This window comes from Molossus molossus, unplaced genomic scaffold, assembly GCF_014108415.1.
Source record: "Molossus molossus isolate mMolMol1 unplaced genomic scaffold, mMolMol1.p scaffold_m16_p_5, whole genome shotgun sequence".
Taxonomy (NCBI): domain Eukaryota; kingdom Metazoa; phylum Chordata; class Mammalia; order Chiroptera; family Molossidae; genus Molossus; species Molossus molossus.
Window position 1 is genome coordinate 38,447,955 of NW_023425388.1, and position 21,578 is coordinate 38,469,532.

The window sequence follows — 21,578 nt, forward strand, 5'->3', positions numbered from 1 at the left end:
AGGGGACTTAGAAGTAACATTTTTCCATTGTCAGACTACAGTTTTCTAGACTTTTTCTTTAACATAGTATAGAAAACGATATAGAGAGAGCCATACAATTCCAAATTTCACCAAGAATACATATTTTCAGTTATTGTCATCCTTAGATAAAGTATGTAGCAAAGTTAGCTTGGATATGTGTGAAAATAAGGGCTCATAGCTTTGGAATGTTTCCTTGTAGATGCTAGACTTTCATCGTTGGGTGTCAGTGAGGGATGTGAGATTTATTGTGCTGAGTGTACCTGGAGTCTAGATGTTGTAATAAAAATGTCTAATCACTTCTGCAAACTTTTAAAATGCCATTTAAAAATAATGAACAAAGTAAATAAACTTTTGTTTGGTAAACTTTTTTTGTAGATTGACCCCAGCCCCCTTTCCTTTTTAGTTAGTAGTATTTGCAAAACTGAACTGTTATTTATGTGTGGATATAGATTTGAGGTCCAAAGATTGTGTATATACAGTGATGTAATTTTTTTCCTTTTAATTTTTATGTTTCCTTTAAGATTTGGGGAATGTAGTGGGGCTATAGAAGCAAACTCTGTAGATTCATGGGGAATTATGAATGCAGCCTTACATTACATATAATGCTTACATATAACTTTTACATATGTAGAATTTTTCCCCCTCTCAGAAAATAGTGCCTTCCTAATATGGTAGTTTTGAGTTGAAACATTACATGCTTTGCCATTTAAGCAAAGTCAAATTCCAGCGCAGGGAATATAGTCACTAATACTGTGATAACTGTGTAGGGTGCCAGATGGATACTAGATTCACTGGGGTGATTACTTTCTAAGCTAAATGAATGTCTAATCTCTATGTTGTACACCCGAAACTAATATAATATCGTATGTCAACTGTAATCGAATAAAAGAGCTTCTGTGGATTCTCGAAGGCAGGGCCTTAGACTGTGGCACTCCTCCTTGCTCTCCGGAGCACAGCAGGCAGTTCTGTTTGTACTTGTTGCTTGAACCATTTATCGTTATTTATTTTAATCCAGAGTAGTGTTGGTATGTTTTTAATCTAAAAAACTCAATTTCACAGTATTCTCTGTGGGTTTAAATATTGCCACCTAAGTCTCCTGTGTTTTTAATTGGATGCAAAAAGCAAGAATGTTTTTAAGGTTAAGAACTTTTTCAGACAACTGTGATTTAACTTTACTAATGAACCCATATCAGACAAGAAGACAAATTCCAGACTATTTGTGCCTCAACCAACCAGCTGGGCGCATACCTCCAGGTACTGCTCATGTCTCAAGAGGTTTTTCTGCACGAACAGCTATCACCACTCCGTCTTTCATTCAAGTGGCAAGCCATGGCAAGAGTCTTCCAGCTGTATAGAACTCAGCTGTAGCCCTGGCCAGTTTGGCTCAGCGGTTAGAGCGTCGGCCTGCGGTCCGGAGAGACCCGGGTTCGGTTCCCGCTAAGGGCACGTACTTCGGTTGCAGTTTGTCCCTGGCCCTGGTTGGTCGTGCGGGTGGCAGCCACTCGATGTGTCCCTTCACATCGATGTTTCGCTCTCTCTCTCCCTTCCTCTCTCTCCCTCCCACTCTATCTGTACAAAAAATGGAAAAATATCCTCGGGTGAGGATATAAAAAAAAAAAAAAAAAAAAAAAAAAAAAAAAAAAAAAAAAAGAACTCAGCTGTAAAATTAGATTTCATTGGCATGAAAACACAGTGATTACCAGCACTATTTGCTCAACAAATTATTTTTTTTAACATTTTACATAGATTCTTCCTCTCTCCTATGCAGAAGGCTCAGGTTATATTCATTCAAGTAAGAGAAAGTAATATAGGTTTTTAGAGTTTGTGTAAACCTCTCTTTAAAAAGAGTTTAAGCTTTAATTTAATCTGTATTAAGTAAGCACAATAGGCAGTGGTGTTTGAGATAGTCTGTTAATAGCTAAAAGGGAACCTTAAAGGCTAATCTATAATTTTGTGATTTTATAAAAGGACATTAATGGCTGAAGTTTAGAGCTAATTATCGGCAAACTCCTGATTAGCACTCAGGTCCAATACACACAGTCCTGGGGTCTCTCTACTGTAGTGCTTTTAAAACAAACAAAAACAAACCAACCAACCATAACATACTGGTCCTTTGAGCTGTTTTTAGCAGAAGGGCTGTGAAAAATTCTAATAAAATCTCTTACTCCCTCTCCATATCCTTTTTTTTTTTTGCACACTTAATTTGATTTTCAAAAAAGCAAAGGCCAGTGTTTGTATCAGGTACCTTTCCTCATGGTTACCCACAGTGTACGGGGAGGGGTGAGTGAGAGGAAAGCATGAAAACCACCCCAGCTCTCTCCTGTCCAGTGGCAGTGCCCCACATCAGGTTCATAAATGGCCACGTGCTAATTCCACAGGGTCAGAGCCAGGGCCGCAGGCTCCGGCTTCGTGTTACAGAGAAGGGGGAGCAAAGCTGTCCTTTCACAGGAGTAGGGAAGTGACAAAACAGTCCAGGTGTGTGTTGATGGGTGAGCAGGTTTTTCTCAATTTCAGAGGTGAAGATGCACAGTGTTTCTGTTTGTCTTAATCTTTTTTTTTCTTTCTATTGATGTGGTTGGTGTTTCCACAGTTATTATGAGAAAGCTGTTTTTAGTTTTGCTCAGAAGGCTAGAAATGACAACTGTTGAGTTTCTAGATCTTGAACTATCAAAGAGTTTACCTTTCAAAACCAGCATGAAGCAGGAAGGATATTCTGATGAGGATAATAAAATAGTAAATGATACTTTGCCTTCTTCTTGGTTGTAGGAATGTGTATAACTAACTTTCTTCTTTCTTGTTGTCCTCTCTCCTCCCCTCTCTTTACATCTCTCTCTCTCTCTTTTTCTTAAGTTTTTCTTAAGACTTCTTTGTCTTAAGTTTTGTGTAATAAAGCTTAGAAATGAAGACAACACCTTAGGAAGTTGTCAGCCTTGTGACTGATGGCATAAATGCATAGGCCACGTGCATGAGGGGAGGTTCATGAAAGCAGTTTCTCTTTTCTTTTTTGTACTCTATGATTCTGTCAAAATTGGACTTTTCTAGATTTTTCTTTCTTTAAACAGCCATGACACAAGTGTAAATCAGCTGCACAAATGTTTGTCATAATAAATTAAGTTTTATTAGGTTTAAGTTTTAGATTGGAAGTCATTTAGAAACTTGTAATCACTCATAAAGCATTAGCTATCTGGTAGTTATATTGTTTTAAAAGGTAATACAATAATTTCTTAGTAATCTCTCAAACTCCTTTGCCCCCAACACAGCTCAGCAAAACAAACCTGTGTTCTGTGATTCAATAAGTTTGTCAGATTGTCATTTTGACTACTGGTGGGGCTTTTCTTGCCTTATTGAATCAGGAAAAAAGTTCTTTTTTCTTGTTAGTGTGTACAAATGGCAAGAACAATTCTCTGGTATGTTTTGTCACAATTTTCTGAAACCTGGCCCAAAATAGATTTTTACTGTTAGAAGTCAATTGGTATTTTTACTTGAGAAAGAAATTTTCTTGAAGTATGAATCAAGCTATGGTTTTATTAATATACCCATGGCAATATTTTTCTTGGGCTACAGAACTAACATGTAGCAGCAAAATGTTTAGATGCTGTTTAGATTATGTAAATGTGATTGGTTAATCTATATTTTATGGGAAAAGATACAAACATCATGGAATTACAGTTAACTTTAGTGGTATGAATTCTGAAGGTGAATTATTAATATTTATTAGATTTAAAAATTTAGTTAATTGCATTTAGGTCTCTAGTTGATGGGTTTCCATCTGTTTCCCACTCATCAAGGAAACCCCTTGTTTTTTGCAAATTCATGTTGAATTGCAGAATGGAAGCAAAAAGTTAAAATTGATCTTGTGCCTCCTTCTTACTGGTACCCTGTACCTTTCAAACACCTCCCTGAGATAGTCTGGAAGTCAGGAAAGCTGCACTCGGGTGTGGGTGAAGTGAGCTTGGGAACCTGTGCCTTGGAGCTGACTTGAGATTTAACTCATCGTCATCTCCCTGTCATCCAGCTGAGCTAGCTCATTTGGTTCTGATGATTACACTTTGTTCCTTTTAGTGTTGTTACGTTTCTTTTCACTTGTCATCTGACACTGATTTACATACTGTACTTCTAACTCACATCTTAAATTAATATAAGGAGATTTGGGTCATCTGCCCATGAAGTGAGGACCAGGACATTTTGTTACTAATTTGAAGGCCAGGTTCATAGACTTAAAATCCTCCCAGCAGTGATTAGGCCTTTGTTTTTTTCAAGCTAGAAATTCTTCCTAGTATATAATTACTTTCACTGGCCTTTGGAAATGGATCTGCAGTTCTATCCTGAGAATCAGGTTTTTCATGAACTTGGCCAGTATGTTTCTTAGTATAGACTGGGACCAAAATACCATGGAAAACCTTTTCAGACTTGGAGTGGGGAAAAGAAAGTAAGAGGAAAAAGTAATAAGCCACTTGCCTAGAGTAATGTAAAAACTGAAGACCCTTTGTAATATTCTTTTAGAGTAAGGTGTTCTTTAAAAGCTTTGGGGGCATATTTGGATGGAATTAAATGTCCTATGAACAGTGAGGATCTGTTCATTTTGTTTTTCAGAATGCCCAGCCCCCCACCCTGCCATTAGTGCAGGAGTTCATTTAATAATGCTGGGTCTTGCTCAAAGGTAATGAAGGTAACACATGACTTGCTCTCTCTCAGGAGGGAGGGAAGTTAACCACAGTGTTCACGTGGCATCCTTTCCCTGTCAATCAAAAGAACAGAACTGGCTGGGCATGAAGCAGTTGTGGTTTTAGTGTTAGGATGTGTGGTTAGAGGGAGAGGTTGTGAGGGCCTGTGGTTGTTACCAAATTCTTTGAAATGGAAGTGTGGGTAAGAACAAAATAAAGAATAGGAGTAAAATCTTAGAGCTGTGTGTGATAAAAGAAAAAATTCAGAGGGAATAGAAAAAGGCATTGTAATAGAGATAATCTATTTTACATTTGTTCTTAGCACATTTGTTTCATAGCACATTTATTCTTTATTTGTAAAGTGCAGTGGTTAAAAGAATGGATTCATTCATTATAAGAACTCTGTTGTATGTGAAGGCGGACATTGTGGATGTGGAACAGCGCAGAGTAAAACATATGAGTTCTGGGGTAGATTTGGCCAGCTGAGATACACATCTGTCCAGGGGAGAAGGAACCCAGACTAGGAAAAGGAGTGTTTTATCAGGGTGGTTTCTCATGAGACTCTCTGACTGAGAAGCAAACCAGTTACAGCTCAGTTATCCAGAGATCACATCTCCATTTAGTGTCCCTCAGAGCTGATAATCAGCAAGTGGTCAAGGGCGATGGTGCCAGGCTCCTGAGGAACTCTGAGACCCCACACAAGACGGATCCTCTCTGTGTGTACAGAACTGACATTCTGGCTTCTGAATCCAGTGAAGATTAAACAGCAAATTTAGGATATGGCCTTCAGATTTGAGGGGGTGTGTTTGTGGTATTGCCTAAAGAGGAAGAGAGAAAAAAACATACAAATTACATCTAAGTCAAATTAGGGGTGAATTTCTCTGTATTTGTAAGGTCAAAATGCTTCATAATTCTCTAGTACCTCATCTTAGGGCTGAACCCAGTATATTGTAAACAATGACCCTACATCCCTAAGAAAACATAATGAAGTAAGAAATGTCTCATTTCCATCCAAAGTCATTACAGAGGAAGTAATTTTGGTTCTTAGATAACTATTTGGATAATAGTTATTCCACATGCATTGCTTTCCCCTTAGATTTCATTTACGAAGTATTGTCAGCTTTTTCAGGTATGTCACATTCTCTAGGTGTCCTCAAAGCAATGGGGTTGAGGCACACCTGTTGAGGTTGAGTACACCTATAGTTTTTGTCTGGGTTACCAGTCAAAACAGAGGAGACTCACTTTTTTGGGAAGCTGTCATTGTTGAATGATTGATGCATGGTAAGCCTTTCCAAGTCTCCTGGTCCAACCCAACCTTCTTTTACTGTCACTGTGAGGGACAGGTGATCTTCTTAATTTACAACTTGAATATTTGACCTTCTGTTTGTATTTGGAAAACTAATTGCTTTTTCTCCCGTCATCATTAGGGCATAACCAAAAAGATACAGCTATGTATCTTAAGTTTTAATCCTTTGTATCTTTGGTTTTTCTTCAGGTTGAGGGGGAAAGAGAAATATGATTGGCTGCCTCCTGCATGCCTCCTACTGGGGATCTAGCCTGAAATCCAGGCATGTGCCCTGACTGGGATTCAAACCAGTGACCTCTTGGTGCATGGGTCAGTGCTCAACCACTGAGCCACACTGGCAGGGCTGTATCTTTGGTTTTCATTCTTGTGTAATTCTTCCTGCCTTTCCCCTTTCTTTTATATAGTTCATGGCACCAAATTGTTTCTGTTCCATGGTAATTTAAGGATAGGTGGGCAGGCAGTGTCTTGTGAATAGCTGGGCATTATCTTGCCTAGAGATAATTTATTGCTTTTTCTATATGTCTTTTACATTCCAGGCAAATGAAAATATCCTATGTATGCATGGAGTGTAAAAATTGGTATGTAAACATTGTTGGCTGTGTAAGCCACTCTATCTATATGGATCGCTTACCTTGTGTTCCAGTTAGGATGAAGTCTGGTTTACCTTTGGTGAAATTCGTAGGGCTTAGAAAATAGGCCTTGGATGTTAGCAAACCAGCGGCCTAGGGAAAAGCTGATCAACAAATTTTGTTATAAGAGGTGAGACTCATGTAGGGTTCATAGTGGCTTATATTCACTTAATTCACTCTTTCATTTTTGTTCATAATTAAAGGTGCAGTTGTTGGGTGGTTGAGTTGAGACATTAGAAGTGTATGATGTTTATAAGTTCCACTGTAAGCTGTCGAAGGAGAGATTGTACATATAGCTGACTTAAAGTACAGATCCCCTTGTCTATCCCTCCCTGGTCCAGTAATCTGTAGTGATCTCTGCACATCTATGAAGTAGATTGTCTAGTAGAGAAAAAATAGGATTCAGGCATCTCTGTCTCTCTCTGTCTCTCTGTCTCTCTCTATCTCTCTCTTTTTCAAATTCTCACCCAAGGATATGTTTAAGGGAGGGAAGGAGAGAACAAGAAAAACAACAATGTGAGAGAGAAACATCTATTGGTTGCCTCCCTTATGTGCCCCCACTGGGGATTGAACCAGTAACCTAGGTATGTGCCCCGAGTAGGAATTGAACCTGCAGTCTTTTTGGTGTACGGGACAGCGCTCCAACAAACTGAGTCACTTGGCTAGGGCCGGCATCTTTTTCTTTATGGCACAGCTGCATTACCCAGAGTTGCCTATATAGTTTTCAAAAGCTAATACAATTATCAGTTTGTGCCAGTGGACTTGGTTTCTTTGGGGTTTTTTGCAACTTTGTGCAGGTCCCCATACTCTCCCATCCTGTATCTAATGAGACAAATGTAGGTGGGCTTACTGACCGATACTCTATCCTACCCTTGCAGAACCTGGAGTTTAACTTCCCAACTTGTACTTGTCACCTGTGCTTAGGAGTGCTTACCTATGGGGGCTAGATTGCTATATCTTGTTAATAGCAAGTCCCATTGTTTAACAGGATGCCAACCAGAAGGTTTCCTAAATTGAAATTGTTAGTGTTAGACATAATGTTGGTGTTGAGACATTCTTTGGTATTAGGGACAGAGAACCAGAAATGCCTGAATTTTACATCCGATCAAAATTACCTCTTCCTATCCAGTACCTGTGGTCCCTCCCCAAAAAATGAGAAATAGGAACAAAATAGCATTGTTAATTTAATTTGAATCTTAATCCCCAGTGTTAAAACTTCAGTTAGCTGGGTTGGACCATTTGGAGCATAAATAGCTTAATCTCAAAGCAGGCTCTGACTAAGGACTTCCCATCCCACCCCACCCCACCCGCCCAACCCTAAACTTTTATTCATTATTTCCATTTTCATTATTTCCTGTCCTCTGGCCCTAATGTAAGGATGAAGAGGCTGAAAGGACCTAGGGGCAAGCCCTGAAGTCAGTTTACTCCTGCTGTTTTTTGGGGTGAAAAAAGAGAGAGCAGTTTCCATCCTTATTCTTTGTGAGATGACCAGAACTGTCCTACGTGGATGAGGGCTTTGGTGATCACTGCTTAATAAGCAGAGAAGAGAGAGAAGACAGGACCATAATCTCCACCATAATCCACCAGCAAATGCCTTGGGGCTCTTCCTTGGGGAGAGGGGAGGAAAAGGTAGAAGTGAACATGAAGTGCTTCTGCACCCCTACATGCATTATCCTCAGACCACTAATTTAAATTATTGCCCTGTTTATTCAACCTGCAGTTTTGAAGAAACATTAAATAAAACATTACACTTAAGAAATAGGCCTGTGTAATATCATCAATCTGAGGAAAAGCACCTATTCTCTCCTTATGTACTGGTAGGATAAAGTATGTTAGAAATAAAGTGCAAATGGACATCAGCACTCCATCATCTAACCTACTCAAAATCAAACAGTGATGTCATGATGGTGTCAATGGAATTGTCTTAGTTAATTTTATTTTGAAGGATCTGTTTCCTACATCAGGTTTTTAAATTTTATTTGCTTAGGAACTGAGTAATTGCCTCATAAAACAGCATGATGGTACTATTAACACTGAATTATAAGACTTGTTATTATAGAATGTGCTTCCCTAGTTGGGACAGAACTTCACTGTTTGGTACTTAAAATGATTAGTTTCTCTAAATGGGGTTATAATGAATAGTGTAAAAATTTACCTATTCAAAATAAAAAAGTTTACAATCTATTGGGTGGCTTTTATGCATCATTTGATACTTTAAGGGAAGGAGTTTCTTTTCAGTGGCATTGGCGGGGAGGTATATTTAATGCTCAGAATGGAGGTGGTTAAAAATAAGGAGAAATATTTTATTTCTATCACACCTGTCTGAGACAAGCCTGAGATAGTTATTAAAGAATTTACCTCACTGTTTTGCCTGATTTGGATGTTGAATAATTTGAACTTGTGTGGGACTTTATTATGAATGTTATAATATCTAACTGAACTATAAGTTTTTGAATTAACTTTAAAACAGTGTGTGTATGTTTATTGGTTTATTCTTTTTTTGTACATGCTGTTAAAAATTTTTGTGCCATAAACTTTAGCCATAAGTGAAGGCTGTATAAATACTTCTTAAAGAATACGTTATTTTAAATAGGAGTTTATGATTTTTCTGCTGTTGTATTGAAAAGTTAGATATTGGTGGCAAGTACCATTATGAAATGAAAGTGGAATTTGTGTTGTTTTGAATACTTGTATTAAAATTGTTTATTCTGTTGAAACAATGGAATCTGCCTTTCAGTTCAGTTCTGCACAAGGTGCCCTGGGTACTCTGAGATACAGGAAAACTCAAGATGTACACAAGTGATAAAGATGTAAACATACAACAGGTTAAATTCAATTCAAGGAAATGACAGGAGAGAGATAATTAGAAGAATGATTAATTACCAAATTAATGGCAAGGTCAGAAATTTCAAGAATTACAGTATAGGTAGTTAGCCTTTGTTTCTTTGCTTGGATTAACACTTTTATTTGGATTATAAAATAAAAGGAAAAAAGCTGTCCTTATAGAGTAGTTGACCTTTTTTCTGTAATTACCTTACATATAACAATACCACCAGTTGTTTGAAACTGCCTTCTCAGAACATTATCTCATTCTATCCTGAGAAAGATCCCTGGAGTAGAGTAGTTACTATTCTTCATATATTTTCAAAATTTAGAAATAAATGACAAAGTCGGGGCATGGGAGGTTGTGTTCACATGGCTGCTTGGAGACTCTTCTTTTATGTACTTAACCCTCCTTGGGCATGACCCAGGAACTCAGTACTCTGTGATAGAGTCATCTGACTTTCAGCTGACATCAAGATGGAGTACTTACATTGTTATAGGTGACTCTGTGGTCCTGAATACTTTTTTAAAAAATGGTGGTTCTTTTGCAGGGAGCCAGTTGAGTGAAGTTCTCCATGAATGTACGTCACAATGATGATGACCGACCAAATCCCTCTGGAATTGCCACCATTGCTGAACGGAGAGGTAGCCATGATGCCTCACCTGGTGAATGGAGATGCAGCTCAGCAGGTTGGTGTAGTAAGAGGGAAATTGAAGTCAAGTGATCGCAGGGGAACACATTATCCCAGTAATTGTTTTGAAATAGAAAGATCTGTGATTTTGAACACTAGTAGTTTTAGAGGTTAAGTGTTTTTGTTTTAGAATTACTATATGATTTTTTAAAATATGAGAAACTGTTGTTTCTGAGAACAGCAAATCTTACCTCATCCAATTAGTATTTTTGAAGCATCAAAAAAATGTCTGATTTTTGAAATGAGTCATTTTGAAAATATGCACAAGTGTTTGGAATAAAATGTTACTCATGTCATATATTGTGCTTGACTGGTTTGCCTGGTTGACTAGAGCAGGACACTCAGAGTGTGGGTCATGTTTTGACCTCACATAGGGGGTGACTGACCTTAACAAGATGCACAGGTCCCTGTGAAACCACCCTGGCTCCTGGAGCAGTCCTTCCAACGTAGAGCTAGCTGTTACTTAACATTACAGAATAGACAAGTTATTTCTGAACTCATCCATGTAGCATTTGGGAAAAAATTTAAACAGTAAGTAAAACTTGTATAAATTATTAGAGATCAGACTATTCTGATAACATTAATTTTTGTTTGTTTGGTTTTTTTTTGTTAATCCTCACCCAAGGATATTTTTTCATTGATTTTTAGAGAGAGTGGAAGGGAAGGAGAGAGAGAGAGAGAGAGAGAGAGAGAGAGAGAGAGAAATATCATTGTGAGAAAGGCACATCAATTGGTTGCTTCCCGAATTACCCCCACTGGGGCAGAGATCGTACCTACAACCCAGGTGCATGCCCTTGACTGGAATCGAACCTAAGACCCTTAGGTCCCAGAGCTGATGCTCTAACTGCTGAGCCAAACTGACCAGGGAAAATTTTTTTATTGACTATCAAAACTGGGTTTGCTTATTTTTACACTAATTAAGTATCATTTTGTCTTTGTGCAGTTCTTTAGAACCAAGAAAGTAAAAGTCTTTGTGTTATGAAAAGTAGAATTGGAAATAACTGATTAAAAATATTTACCCCAAATATATAAATATATAAATATACTTATATATTTATATATTTATATGTAAATATATAAATATATAAATAATTCAAATAAGTTTATCAGCCATTTTTGATATCAGTATGTGGCGCCACCCCCTATCATAGTACAATAACACTCTTTATCTATCATAGTACATTAATACTTTGCATATATCTCTATTGGATCTTATTTTGCTGCTTTATCATTTGTTTATATTCCTTTCTCCTGCATTAGACTGGAACCCCTTAAGAACAAGGAACATCTAATAGGTGCTCAGTGAACATTTATTAGTTGAATGCATTTCATCCTTTCTTACCAGTGATGCAGATGTCTGCCTTCCTTACTCCTTAGTCAGTCTCTCTGTGTCTCTCTCAACATACTATAGTACCTTTTATCTTAAACATATAAACAACTACACCTCTCCCCACCCACTAAACAAAACTCCCTCCCTTGATTCCACATCCCGGTCCAGCTACCACCTTATATCTCTACTCTTCTTTATTTTATTATTTTTTTAAAATGTTTTTTATTGATTTGTTTTAGAGAGAGGAGGGGAAAGATAGAAACATCGATGAGAGAGAAGCATCAAAATCAATTAGCTGCCTCTTGCATGCCCCCTATGGGGAATTGAGCACACAACCCTGGCATGCGCCCTGAGTGGGAATCGAACCCGTCATCTCTTGGTGCATAGGTCAATGCTCAACCACTTTATAGTAGAACTTCTCTAAATGGAGCCTCCACTACTTCTGTACTTCCATTGCTTTCAACTGCAGAGGCCTCACTTGGGTCTTCTCATCTTTCTCTACCAGTCTGTTGGCTTTATCTCAGGATCATTTCTGAAACCAGTTTTCCATGGCTACTTTATTTCCACTACCACTACTGGACTCCAGGCCAACGTCTCACCAGGATAGGACAGTCCTTGTCACTGGTCTCTCTGCTTTTTCTGGTTAATCCTCACCTGAGGATATTTTTTTTACATTGATTTTTAGAGAGGAGGGAGGGAGGGGGGAGAGAGAGAGAGACGTCAATGTGAGAGAGCCACATTGATTGGTGGTCTCCCGCACATGCCCTGACAAGGGCCAGGGATTGAACCTGCAACCCAGGTTTGACCGGGAGTCAAACCTGTGACCCTTTAGTGTGTGGGCCTACACTCCAACTACTGAGCCATGCTGGCCAGAGTTCTCTGCTTTTATTTTACTTTTGCTCCACCAGAACAGAAAGTATTTGCCACACAACAGTCTTTTGAGTGATCTTCTAAAAACATACATTTTGTCATGTTACTCCCTGCTTAAAGTTGTCATGTCACCTGGAGTAAAATCCAGTGTGCCTTACATGTTTATCCTTGCCCCCCCCCCCCCCCCTTTATATTGCTGCTTTTTAGAGAGAGGGAGTGGAGTGAGAGAGAGAGAGAGATTGATGTGAGGTGATGTGAGAGAGAAACATCAATCAGCTGACTCCTGCATGTGCTTGACAGGAGATCAAACCTGCAACCTGGGTATGTGCTCTGATGGGGAATCAAACCCACCACCCTTTGGTGGATAGAACGATACTCCAACCAACTGAGTCGCAGCGGCCAGGGCCCTGCCTCTCTCTTCACCATTCTTCTACTGCTGTGCTCCTGCCGCTCATGGGAAGGCCTCAAAGTACCATGAATGGTTCCCACATGCAGTGTGTCGTCTCCCTTCTTTTCTCTGATTAAAAGGATTAAAAACAAAAAAAGACTTGGAAAGCATCTTCTGTCTCTCAGATGTAGTCACCTGATTCCTGTTTACACGTGTACCTGGGAGACCTGTTCATGTTATTGTGTACCATTTTAGTGTTCTGATGATTTTTCCTCATTTCTGTAATTCAGTTTGCACAGAATAGCCTTCTATAGATTATGAACCACCATATGGGGCCCTTAGTTATAGAATTAATTCAATTTTCTCTTCAGAAGTAAACTCCTTTGCACCTAGAAATGACCAAAGACTGGACTTCCCCAGAAGGCCAAGTGGCATCCCTCTACTCTGTGTGTCTACCTCAAGAGTAATTAGAAGCTGCTTAATAATCTTGGTTTATAAAGTCACATTTTTATTTTATTTTTTATCTTTATTGTTGAGAGTATTACAGATATTCCCTCCTTTTCCCCCGCATTGACCCTCTCCTCCCCACTCCCACCTCTCTCCTGCCTTCCCCCCATTATTGTCCTGTGTCCATTGGTTCTGCATATATGCATATAAGTTCTTTGGTTTATCTCTTCCCACCCCACCCCCCATTCCCTTTCCTCTGAAGTTTGTCAGTCTGTTCCCTAATTCCATGTCTCTGGATCTCTTTTGTACATCAGCTTCTTTTGTTCATTATAATATAAAATCACATTTTAAATTCATCTGGGAATTTTTCTGTAAAGACAAGAAAGGAAGAAAATCTGTTCCATAGGCAGTCAAATATAAAGCTTTTTTAAACTGGGAGTACACTTATTCTAAAAAATCTCATTAGAAGGAAATGTTTCAATCTTTCTAATTAGTAAATATGTTTGTGCTAGAAGCGTTAACGTTTATAGGTTATGTGGGCCAAGCTATTGATTGGCATTAACCCCAGATTTCCTGTAATGGGTCATAATTGCTAAGTGGGCAGGGTGTGTTTGGAATGGCCCTGTCAGCAAGACCAACCCAGGGTGTGTCATACGTTGCTGTTGCCTCTGTTGTCACTGTGGCTCAGCCTGGGCAGTAGGCTACGTGCTGACAGTTTTCGTCTTCTTTCTGTCTCCAGAGTCCCCATCCTTTATCTCCCTTATTTCGAGTCTCCTAACATTTACCTTTGGCCTAGTTAAGTGTGGCTGAATCCTCACTTATGTGTAGAACCTGGGCAAAGGGACAAGGGGAAAATTGACCCAAGGAGCAAGCAAAGTCAGTGATGAAGAAATGCCAGACAAGAGGTAGGGAAAGAGAGGATAGTGGTCACCAAAAAGGGCAAGGACCAAAGGTGAAGACCCAAGGATACAGAGTCTCAGACTGCATGAATTCTGAATGCTGGCCTAGGGCACCTTTTGGTATTTGCTGCCTGCTTTTTAAAAAAATTTTCTTTATTGATTTTAGAACTAGAGGAAAGGAGAGAGAGAGAGAAACAATGATGAGAGAGAACAGATTGGCCGCCACCTGCATGCCCCCCACTGGGAATTTGGCCCACAACCTGGGCATGTGCCCTGACTTGAAATTGAACCTGTGACCTCTTGGTGCATGGGTCGACTCTCAACCACTGAGCCACACCGGCCAGGCTGCTTCTTGCTCTTAAGAGCCCGTATGATATGGCGCTCAGGGCTCCTGTGTTAAAGGATCAGGACAGAACACATCACAGAGCATTACCTGTGCTAATGTTTTCTGAGGCATTTACTGTGCTCTACCTCTGAGGCAGCACCTTTTCATCCTAACCAGGACCTTTTGTAGGCACTGGGTTATGACTTCAGCGATGGGCATTGCAGGCATTGTCGGACAGACCCTTGGGGGTGACATTCGAAGGGAGGTGGTACTTGAGCCTCATCTCAAAGCATACTGTTGTAAAGAGTTGTCCACTGGCTTTGGGGCTCTGCATTGCTGTTAGAGTCTGTGTGGTGAAGCTTACCTTGCATGTATTTACAGCGTTCTTAATACTTTGCAGCTGTGCAGAGGACACTCAAAACATTTCTGTGAGTGCAAAAGAACCCCCACAGTTATGAGCAAACTCTTCAGCCACTCTCCTGATTTCTGTCCTGTTGGTTAGAATTGAATAATATGAGTTTTTGACACGCTTATCTGCTCTGTTCAGATTCTCTAAATAAGAGAGTGTTAATTTTCATTATCTGAAGTCATGTTAAGTTTGAATCCTTGGTTTGTCATTTTATATAGGTAGCAGGAAAAGGATAATTCTTTTCTTAAAATGAAAAGCCATCCTAATTATGAATGAGGATTAAAAATATGTAAATATCCAACTAAATAATGAGCAAGAACAACAATAACAAACACAACATGGACAGAAAGCAACTTAACAGCTTTACTTCTTTAATGGCTTTATTAGGATAGATCCACACACCATGTAATTCATTTGTGTATAGTGTACAATTCAGTAGTCACAGAATTGTGCATCCATGACTGCAGTTCATTTTAGAACGTTTTAATCAACCTAAAAAGAAATCCTGTGGCAGTCACTCTCCATTCCCTTCTCTTCCCAATTCCCAGGGAACCACTAATGTTGTCTGTCTCTGTAGATAATTTGCCCACCCTTGACATTTTATATAAATGAAATCGTGCAATGAAATGAAGTCATAGCATGTATCAGTACTTGATACCTTATTTTCTGCCAAATAACTTCATTGGATTGGTATACCACACACATTTTATTTATCCATTTATCAGTTGATGGACATTTGAGCTGTTTCCCTCTTTGGCTGTTAATCATGCTGTTATGAACATTGTGTGCATGTTTTCATTTCTCTTGGATATATACCTAGGAGTGAAATGGAACAATTTTCTTTTGAACTGTTGTTTTTTAAATAAAACACCTTTGCTTCTTTCTCACTATGATTTCTTCTGTTTTGAATAGATAACATAGCTAAAGTTGGCGTCTCTTAATATGCTAACTGTATATTATTCTTGAATTATAAAAGTCAGGTTTTGACCTGAGTTTTGTGTGTGGCAATATAAATTACAGTGCACACCCTTCAATAATCAGAATATTGGTGCCTATGTTGACATTTTCAGAACCTAATGGTATATTAATTAAATTGTATTTTTTATGGACTTTTAGCACATCTTAGAGATTTAAAATGTAGCAGCTGATTTAGAGACGAAAGAGTAAGCATCATCCAATTTCTGTCTTTTTCTACTGGTTTTAATAATCTCCGAAGAAGAATTATAGCAGTCACCAATTAAATGAGGAAATCATTAGGTTCAAAACAGAAGTGTTAACATAGAGTTTCCTGATTTGCTAATTTAATCTGTGACACTTATACCCTTCACAAGGGTAGTATGCCATTTTATATTCTTATATTCCTAGTGTCTCTTCTTGCGTATATATTCTTTAGGGGCCATGGGTGGGGATAGAATTAGATGCCTGTTGGTTCTGACAGGCTAACATTTAGCATATCTTAGAGGGCACCTAGCACTTTTTTTGTTTGTCATATTTCTAAGGTCTCCTTTTTCCTTTAAGATTGCAGAATATTAATTGCTAATGAGTGTTCCTTATGTTTCTTCTTCAGGAAGTAGCTCTCTTTAAATGTAAACAGAAAGCTTGTCTCTCCTGCCATCTCAGGATGGCATGTTAACAAGCTGTCCTGGAAGACAGGAGGTTCAAGTTGCCTCAGCATGTCCAGTTCTCTTGACTTTGCCTATTCCTGTTGATCAGCACTTAGCATGCCATTTTATTGAGAGTGCGTTTTTCCCTCCCTTTTGTTTCTTCTTTTTGAAAGCCTTTGTTTCCCCTAGACAGAATGCACACCCAGAGTCATGTGTTTTCCTGGAGTATTCTTGGGAGTACGCATTTCCAGACAGCACATTAAACATATTAAAACTTTCCACATTCAGATGGTGCTCGTCACTGGCGTGTCTTTTACATCAACTGTGCTTCTCCGACTAATCCAGTGACCTTCTGTTCTGGTTGATATTTTCTTAATAACTTTTCCCCTGACAGCTTCCTTCTTGAATTCAGTAGTTCAAATCCTCTCACCACACAGGTTTACTCTTTAAATACACTGATAGCCACTGTGTCAGAAGGACCCAGAAAGAGTTTTAGCTCTTTATATGTTGTAGAGAAATGAATAAACAGTTCTTGGGAAGTTTGCCCAGGAAAAAGAAGGATATTCAAATGAGAATGGAACTGGCAGTTAAAATAGAAGCTGCAGCTATTATTGCTGAATAACATCTAACAGCTCCTTTAATGACAGCATCTTGTTTAGAAGCTGGGCCCTGGCTTGAAAGTAGAAAGAGTTAGGCTGGTCAAATGTTGGGTTTCGAAAACCAAGTATGGGGAAGCTCAGTCTTGGGTCAGATTCTTCAGCATTAAGATGTAAAGAGATGTGGAACTTATGCAAATATTTAACGAATATTATTATTGTAGACTGCCTTCCTCGTTCTCTACCACTCAAACTTATAAAGACCTCTGGTGTCAAGATATTGTCAATCTCACTGTGGCCCATTTAGCTCAGGAGTTAGAGGGTTGGCCCGCAGACCAATGAGTCTTGGGTTTAATTCTGGTCAAGGGCACGTACCTCGGTTGTGGTTCAGTCCCAGCCCCGGTCGGGGTCATGGAGGAGGCAGCCTGTCCATGTGTCTCTCTCACATCGATGTCCCCCCCCACCTTTCCCGTCACTCTATCTAAAGATAAATGGAAACAATATTCTCGGCTGAGGATTAGAGAAAAAAAATACTGTCAGTCTTTTTTTTTGTTGAGATTTGGGGTGAGAAGGTAGGATTTACAACTGAATTAAGGGGTGACTGAGTAATAGATTTGTTCATTTTAATAAGCATTTATCGTGTCTTCTGTGCCAACATTGTGTTAGGTGCTGGTGTCACAAAGATGAATCAGACACTGTTCTTGCCATAAAGGAATAAGCAGTATAGTTGGGGAGCAAAATGTATTCTACCCCCACCTCCCAGGGGCTGTAGTTATGTATCTTCGGTGCTTGGATTGGGGGATGTAATAGTGTCTTGGGAGCACAAGGAGGATGGAGCAGGGAGTGGGATAGGTGGGCAGAAGAGCAGACCAGGCTAGGAAAAGCGTCTGTGGGGAGGCTGAGCCTGGACGGAGGTCTCACTTGAAGTGAAGTCTTGGATTATTATTCGAGCTTTTCATGTAATGTATTCAGTCTCTGTTTTATGAAATAAGGACACTCTGTAGGGATAGCATATTTCAGTGGAGAGCTAATGTTAGTGGCATCCAAAACAAACTGTATCTGCACATTCTACTACGATCTCTTCTGGAACCTTTTCTGTTCAGTATTCTTGTCAGTGACTCTGTCTGTCCTCTGATGCATCCAGTCTGAGGTCCACCCTTGGTCCCTTGATGTCTGTTCCTCAGAATTGCAGAGTCCTCAGTGGTGCAGATTGGCAGTATTCCTCAACCAGAGTCCCTGTCCAGCAGTGCAGGCAGTCACCCTGCTTCTAAGGGCCTCCTTTTAACTGTAAAAAGGGTGTGAGTTTATCCAGGTTTGTAGTCTCATTTTACAATCCTCTCCGCCTTAGGTTTGCCAGTTCTGCTAACTACAAAGGCTTCCGAAAAGGCATAGTCTACACATAATCTCAGCTCATAAAGGAAAATGTTGATGCCATATTATCAGAGGGTGTTGTTATATGTGGCACCCACAGTAATTACAACATATGACATATAATTATGACAGCTTTAAGCTGTCTGGGTTGAGAGACACTTCAGAATTTAATTAGCCAAAGGCAATAATAATAAGATACAAAACGTAGTTAGTATCCTTCAAATGGTAGAAACTGAACTGCCTTCAAAAAGAAGAGGATTAAGGAAAAACACTGCCATAGCAAGGTTGTACTGCAAAATAATGGCAGTGTTAAACTCCACAGTGGTTTTAACTTTATGATTGTTTTCAGCTTGGTGCACTGTTCGTCTGGTTGCACTGTACACTCTGGGAGAGCAGGGACTGTGTGTCTTGTTCACACTTGGCCTGGCGTCTGAGGTAGCATTCAGTAAATCCTTCAGAACAGATGAAAGATGAACAAAATGAACACATTTGATTCATGTGGACCAGGGCTCGAAAGCTGTCTACGTGTTGCGTTTGAAATGCAGGCATTTGTAAACCTTTATAGTTCACAACAGCAACAGCAAAGTTAGTTGCCAATATTTAAAAATTGAAGATCTACATACAGTTCTGGATCTTTCTGCTTATGTGAAAAACCTAGAAGATCTGATAACACTAGGCACTTGGTAACGATTGACTGGCAAAGAGCAGCTGCTGCTTTGGGGGCAGGATGTCGTCCTCAGTCCCCAGCCTGTGCTCTTCACTCTGTTTCCCAGCTTGCCTGGGCTCCATGGTCATCTGGGTTTGGAACCTGGAAACTGTTAACTTCTACCTTTGAAATTGCATCTTGTACTTACATATGTGTTTTACACATAACAAAAATATTTAAGATTGTTTCTTCCACACTCATTATGTATCACACTGATGTGATCTTTTTTTTTTTTTTTAATCCTTACCCGAGGACATTTTTTTCCCCATTTTTGTTCAGATAGAGTGGGAGGGAGAGAGAGGAAGAGCGCGCGCGAGAGAGAAACATCGACGTGAAAGGGGCACATCGAGTGGCTGCCTCCCATGCAACCCCAACCAGGGCCGGGGACAAACTGCAACTGAGGTACGTGCCCTTAGCAGGAACCGAACCCGGGTCTCTCTGGACTGTGGACCAAACTGGCCGGGGCACACTGATGTGATCTTAAGCCTCTTAGTTTTCTACTTTCTTTATGACTTGTAAAATGAATTAGCCTGGGATTTGGTCGCGTGGTTTTGTGGAAGGGGGTCAGTTATGTCTTACAAGTCAGGGCCCATGCGTTGATATTTTGGCCTCTGTCCTTCAGTGACTAGTACTTGAGCCTCCAAACAGTGCCACACTGAGCATTCACCAAAGCACAGGAAGGACAGAAGAAACAACCAGGCACCTTGGTTTTACTGTTTACAGACTAGTTCGGGGACATTAAACATAGATGCGAGGTATCCGCGTTCAAGGACAGAGATGCAAATACTTGTGTTTATAATATTTTTACAGTTTCCAAGAATTAAGTCTTCTAAGTATTTATTGAAACAGAATTTTTAAAAAGTTATCTTTTTTTTTTTCTGGTGTTATTTGGATGAGGCATTTTTTGTTTAAATAATTTCTATATTAACTTTCTCTTTGAATAAAATTACGTTTGGTAGATTCCCCACCTCTAATTTCTATTATATTTTTGAAAATATGTATTCATCACATTGAATGTGATGTTACAGTCATTGCTGTATCTCATAGCGCAGTAAAAATATACACACACACACAGAGGAAGAAAAGATAGGACAGTTCTCCAGAATGCGTTAAGACATATGTTTGCACATAATTGTTTTCATGTAGGCAGACTCTGCTCTTTTTTGTCTACATGATTAACTTAAAAATATGACTACATATATATAAATTATATATGTTACACTCCAAACAATAGTGAACAGACTGTATAAAATTAGTAACATTAATCTCTAAGTCTCAGATGCAGTTGCAAACAATCTGCCCTGGCCGGGTTGTTCAGTTGTTAGAGCATCGGCCCACAGACCAAAGAGTTTCGGGTTTGATTACAGTCAAGGGCACATACCTTGGTTGCGGTTCATCCTTGGCCCAGATCAGGGTTGTGCAGGAGGTAGCTAGTTGATGTGTCCCTCTCACATTGGTGTTTCTCTCTCTCCCTCCCACTATTTGAAAATAAATAGAAAAATATTTTCAGGTGAGGATTTAAAAAAATGCTTAAAAAAACCCAAACTTAACCTGCCAATGAGCCAATTGTTGAAGTGCCACAGTATTGTATCTAGGTCATTTTGGGTTTAGCTACCTTCAGGTTACATTAGTTTGCTCACTTAAATTGGGGTTAGCCAGAATTAGGTGCCTCGTAGTAATTTTGTGGCCAGCTCTGCTGTTGAAATAAATTGAAGCTACACTGTGGTGGGTCTCCAGAAGAAACAGAAATTGTGTGCCACGTCAGTGTTCATGCCTACATCGGTGCTGCTGCTCGGCCCTGGGCCTTTTCCTAACAGGTGACCGTCAGAGCATTTCTGAGAGGGAATGTGTTTTATGGGCAGCAGGTGTGTTTAGCATAATCATTAACTAGAAAAATTAATTTGACTCTGCCTCTCCTGGATCCACTCTTCATTGCCTATTCTTTGCTCCTTGCAGTATATAGTAGACATGCCTTTGGAGACAATGGACAGTCTACATTTAGAAAAGTACTTTGCCAAGGGTTTCTTTTTTGCAATAATTGGGCAAGTAAGTGGAGATAGCAGAGAGTTGGGGGGTCTAGTTTTGGGGGCAGGTTGACTAGAGAGTATATTAGTTCATCTGTCTTCAGGGTTCCAGTCCTATTAAAAAAAAAGTCAATCATTTTTTTGTGAGTTAAAGTTTAGATTTGGAAAGAAATGGACTTGTGCCGTTATCCAATTACCTTGCATGACTTTTCATTATTAGGAGGAGTTGTTAAAATGTTCCAAAATTCATTAATGAAGCATGTTACTTCCTCAGAAAAAATTTCTTTGGCCTTTATTGGAATGTTGAGTTGTCATTTGAGTTCATAGGAGCAACCATGACACACTGAAGCATGTGCTTTGGCTGTGAAGTTGCTTGCTGGCTCAATTGACCAGAGTTGTGCAGCTCATCCATTTCTTCTGATGTGACCAGTTTAATTTTTGTTTTGTGTTGACAGAATGGGTCTATTTAAGACC

General features: G+C 39.4%; 1 protein-coding gene across 5 annotated transcripts in view; it reads left to right on the forward strand.

The window, feature by feature from the left end:
* FNDC3B (fibronectin type III domain containing 3B) overlaps positions 1–21,578 on the forward strand; it is a 337,457-nt gene that overhangs the window by 63,137 nt on the left and 252,742 nt on the right. For 4 of the 5 annotated variants that reach the window (XM_036243400.1, XM_036243404.1, XM_036243403.1 and 1 more), the window contains exon 2: positions 9,995–10,133. In XM_036243400.1, coding sequence (XP_036099293.1) covers positions 10,023–10,133 — 111 coding nt within the window. In that variant the 5' untranslated portion in view covers positions 9,995–10,022. Of the gene's footprint in view, positions 1–6,532; positions 6,570–7,997; positions 8,250–9,994; positions 10,134–21,578 lie in introns of those variants that run through there. The other variant, XM_036243401.1, reaches the window with a different exon arrangement.